This window comes from Podarcis bocagei (assembly GCF_964188305.1).
Source record: "Podarcis bocagei genome assembly, chromosome: 7".
Classification (NCBI taxonomy): domain Eukaryota; kingdom Metazoa; phylum Chordata; class Lepidosauria; order Squamata; family Lacertidae; genus Podarcis; species Podarcis bocagei.
Genome location: NC_138132.1, coordinates 38484838 through 38489590, shown reverse-complemented (window position 1 = coordinate 38489590; position 4753 = coordinate 38484838). Strand labels below are relative to the sequence as shown.

Genomic DNA, 4753 nt, shown 5'->3' with positions numbered 1-4753 from the left:
AAATCAGAACAGAAGCAAATTCGTGTCTGTATAAAGTGGGGCAAGATGGGGTGGGGAGATTTCAGTGATGCCCGAAGAATCGTGACAACAGGAGCCCATTTTTGGGGAAAGGGGGGGGCAGTTGGAGCCAGCAGAAAGTTAATCGCGCCCGCGGTCTCCCAACACACGCGCACTGCTTCTCTTATTTAAATTCCTTCTCCTCAAAGGTGCTTCTCAGAATGAACTGATATACAGAGAACGTGCTGGGGGCGGCGCTAAGTTAACACGCGTTTAGTGTAGTAGTTAGATTCCAAAAATCCATTTCCCGCAGTGAGTGTGCTGCATCGTACAACTGACACGAAAGGGACAGGAACCGTGTTGCGATTAACGTGTGTATGTGTGTTAAGCGGGGTGGGAGGAAGCAAACGATCTGGCTCCGATGTGCAATATGAAGCCGCTCCTGGGTCCTCAGAGGCAGGCAGGCAGGTGCGCGTCCCTCTGCAGGGCGCTGGCGTGCGTCCCGTCCAGGCAGGCAGCCCGGAGGAGGAGGCGGTGGGCGGGCAAGCAGGCAGGCAGGGCAGCCGGGGAGGCCCCGTCGGGGCTTCGAGCTCCGCCGAAAGGAGGCGAGGCCGGTCAAAGTTCCCAGGAGGTTGGACACTAGAGGGCGATGCCCGGCTCTGCCTGCGAAGCAGGGGGTATAAATAGGAGGCCGAGGGCTGGAGGAGGCAGCCCGGGAGCAAGTCGAGAGCCGAAGGGAGTAGGAAAGACTCATCCGTGCAAGCGGCAGAGCCGGTGCAGCCTCAGCCTGGAGCCAGCGGGTCCCCCACCATGCGCCGCGGCGGCCCGCTTTAGCTACTCCATGGAGTCGGGCAACTTCTACGAGGCGGACTCGCGGCCCCCCCAGAGCAGCGCCCTCCAGCCGCACGCCCTGCAGCCCGCGCAGCAGCAGCAGCAGCGCCACCAGCCCGCTTCGCCCGCCGGGGCGCACCCGCACCTGCCCGCCGCCGGCGCCTACGGCTACCCGGCCTCGGAGCTGCCCGACATCTGCGAGCACGAGAACTCCATCGACCTGAGCGCCTACATCGACCCGGGTGCCTTCAACGACGAGTTCCTGGCCGACCTCTTCCAGCACAACAAGCAGGAGCGCGCCGCCAAGGCCGGCCTGGAGTACGGCGTCGGAGCCGGGATGCCGGGCGTCGGCTTCCCGCAAGGCGGCCCGCTCTACGGCTACGCGGACAAGCTGGAGGCCGGCGCGGCCTACGAGCGCCTGGCCGGGGGACCGGCGCTGCCCGGCCTGCGCCCGCTGCTCATCAAGCAGGAGCCCCACGAGGACGACGAGGCGGCGGCGCTGGCCGCCCTCTACCCGCCGCCGGCCGGGCCCAATTGCAGCCACCTCCAGTACCAGGTGGCGCACTGCGCCCAGACCACGGTGCATCTGCAGCCCGGCGGGCAGCCCACGCCGCCCCCCACGCCGGCGCCCAGTCCCCACGGCGGAGCCCACCACCCGCACCACGCGCACCACCGGCTCCACGCGGCGGGCGGCGGCGGGTCCGCCTCGGCGTCGGGCAAGTCCAAGAAGCTGCTGGACAAGAGCAGCAGCGAGTACCGCGTGCGCCGCGAGCGCAACAACATCGCCGTGCGCAAGAGCCGCGACAAAGCCAAGCAGCGCAACGCCGAGACGCAGCAGAAGGTGCTGGAGCTGAGCAACGACAACGAGCGGCTCCGCAAGCGCGTCGAGCAGCTCAGCCGAGAGCTGGAGACCCTGCGCGGCATCTTCCGACAGCTGCCCGAGAGCTCGCTCGTCAAGGCCATGGGCAGCTGCGCCTGAGCGCGCGCCCCGACGGAGCCGGACTCCGACCCGCGCCGCCGCCGCCGAGAAGGGCTGCTCGCTAGTGCTCTCTCCAAGCTTTTCTCTCTCTCTGTTTCTTGCCAGCAGCGAGGGCTCTGAAGCGCTCGCCCGGGGAAGCTGCGGCGCGCAGACTATGGTGGGAGCCCTTCTTGCCCGCAAGTAGGTGCCAGGGCGCACACCGGGGGCGCGTGAGAAAATCAACCCCTTTACCTACGTTGGGACTAAAATAAAAAATAAATCCCTCAGTCTGGCCCCATTTGCAGGGTGCAGAGCCAAATGCGCAGGGACTTTTGTGCCTTAGACGGGGAGGCGGCCCCCGACAACATCCCGGTAGGGTCCTGAAATCTGAACTCTTCCCAGGACTTGCCAGGTGATGTTTTGAAATCGGGTGCGCCCCTGCCGCCCCGGAATGTCAGTGCCTGGCAGATCCTGGGCTGCCTGGCGCAAACTCGGCGGTCTCTCAAGCTTCCAGAAATCGGACTGGAGCGAGTTTGTGGCGGAATGGAAGGAGCAGAGACGTTTTACTGACGCGCCTGTTGATGCTTCGGGGGTTGGGGAGTCTCTCGGGGTGAGGAGGGAAGCAGTGTGCAATGGGGGATTCTGCTGCTGCTACTTTTCAAAAAGAATTCCCCCTCCACATCCACCTTAGCAAGGCTGAGAGGCAGGTTGGGGAAAGGATAGGGGGGCATGATTTCTCTCCATTACCACGTTGTTCAGCCCCACCCTGGACTGAAATTCGGGACTCAAAGGGAAACGGTCACCCCAGAAGGCAGCTTTGGGATGGGCGGGGTCTTTCCTACCCAAGCGAAGAGCAGCATTTTTGGCCTGCACTGTATGCTAATGGTGGCAAACCCCCAAACTGAAGGACCTCTGGATGCGGGTATTGACTGATCTAACCCTCCCAAGTTCTCTCCCTCCTTTCCTTCATCCCACCTGTGCCTTCTGTACTGTGAAAGCCATGAAGGGGTCCCCTCGGTGTCTGCTGACCCTTCTTTTTATTAATGTTATTATTATTAATATTTTGTATTTTATTGCTTCAATCCTTGCCATCTCACCAGCTGGAACTAGTGGTGTCCTGTCTCTTAGAAAAGAAAAAGTAATAATCCCGCTGGCTTCCTTGACAGTGAAAGCCAACTTTGGAGTTGCTTCTGTAATTCCAGCAAGTATGACCTGCCTGGGATTCCCACCTGAAGGCAGGTAGAGAGAGAGTCTCGCAGGCTTGTTGTTGACTTGGAGGTGCAGAGGTGGGGCTCTGGGGTCCCAGCTGCACCGAGTTCTGTCTGTGCAGAGTTTCCGTTCTTTGGAGAGTGAAGGGGAGGCGGTTCTGTTTTGTCTGTGCCCCCCACTTAGGGTCCCAAGTCCCAGTAAGCACTTTTAGCCAGCTGGTGCTTCTCCTCCAAAGAAACAGCACTGAATTTTTACCTAAGTGCCAATTCTGAATCCTCTTAGTATCAGGTAGTAAAAATGTTTAAGAGTTTGTCTTCTTTTAAGTGTGATACCTGGAAATCAATGTGTTTTTATATATGGTGTATTTTTGGAGCTAAACAAATATCCAGGACTTTAAATATCCTGGTTTTAAAAGTCATAAATAAAATGTAAAATATTCTGCCATAACCCTTTTTGTCTGCGTGGCTTCTATTATTTTGGGACTGCATGTGAGCAAAGGGTTTCACATGACTGTTTCTTAACTGACTGTCAAAAGCATGTAATACCAGGTTATTTTATCTGTATGCTATCGTGGGCAGGGGATGGGATTGGACAGGAAAATGCTCTTGGACAAAATCTTGTGTATTCTTACTTCAGAATAAATCCCACGGCACTCAGTGTAGCTTACTCCTAAGTAGGCATGCCTAGGGTTGTACTGTTAAGGATCCATGCCCCTGCATGCTTGCATGGGAGTAAGGTTTACTGAACATGGTTGGACTTGCTGAATGCGCTTTGGTTTTGGGCTGCAGATGTGCTGGTAGAAGAGGCTTGCGCCTGTTCAACAGGATCCAGCTTTGATTAGAAGGTGCCTTTTAAAATGAGATTTTAAGTTGCATCTAATGAATTGAGCCAAATACTCAGTGTTTCAGGCCACAGAGGCAGGGATGCAGGTAATCCAGTGATAATGCTTTGTAGAAGGTAACACAGACATGGTAAACTTTCTCTTTAACAATTCACCATACATTTTGAACACACTTTAAATGAAAAATATTAAATTATATTTTACAGAATTATTTCTCCCCAACACCACCTCTGTTTTGGCTGTGACCCTTATGGGAAATGTTACTTTAACTTTAGTCGTGTAAATGAAGTTGAGGGTGGGTGCTCTCCCCCCGCCCACTTCTTACTGCATTTGGCAGTATGGTAAGGGCAGTCTATTTATTTTAAAAATAATATTTTGAGGGAGGGGAGGAGGATGGTTTAGAACCAGATTTCTTTTGCTCAGTTGTGTAGCATGACACCCATTTCTTCTGAGTAAGCATGTGCTAGTATTGCAACTTTAACCTGGGCTGTTGGTGTTTGTCAAAATGTTTTTTATCAAAAGGGGTAGGGGAGAGACTGCACAGGTACACCATCATCATGGTGATGATGAAGTTGGGAATCAGAGCACACTTGCAAACAGCCACTTGGCTGTGGTGGGAATTCCCTTCAGGAGACCAAGAAAGGATCCGCAGCAAGAGTCATTTCTCCGAGGCTACACAGAGTTGTGTGGGCAGGGCTCCCTCAGCAAAAATAATTTGTGCATTCATAACTTTCTATGATAGAGACTGGGGCCACAGCAGCCAAGATCTGTGGCCAGGTTATTATATGGGAGGCTTTGAGTTTGCTTGGAGGAGTGGCACTGGGGAGGCAGTGCTGGATTTAGGGCCGTGCGGATGGTTCCCTTACACAGGGCGCAGAGCCGAGGGGGCACAAAATTTAAAAAGCAACTTATACCAA

The 4753-nt window shown here is 55.3% G+C and overlaps 1 protein-coding gene across 1 annotated transcript; it reads left to right on the top strand.

Moving 5' to 3' along the window:
* Positions 1-546: 546 nt before the first annotated feature.
* Positions 547-3442, top strand: CEBPA (CCAAT enhancer binding protein alpha). The gene has a single exon (XM_081203394.1). The coding sequence runs from the start codon at positions 647-649 to the stop codon at positions 1805-1807; it is 1161 nt and encodes a 386-aa protein (XP_081059520.1). The 5' UTR covers positions 547-646; the 3' UTR covers positions 1808-3442.
* The last annotated feature ends 1311 nt before the right edge of the window (positions 3443-4753 follow it).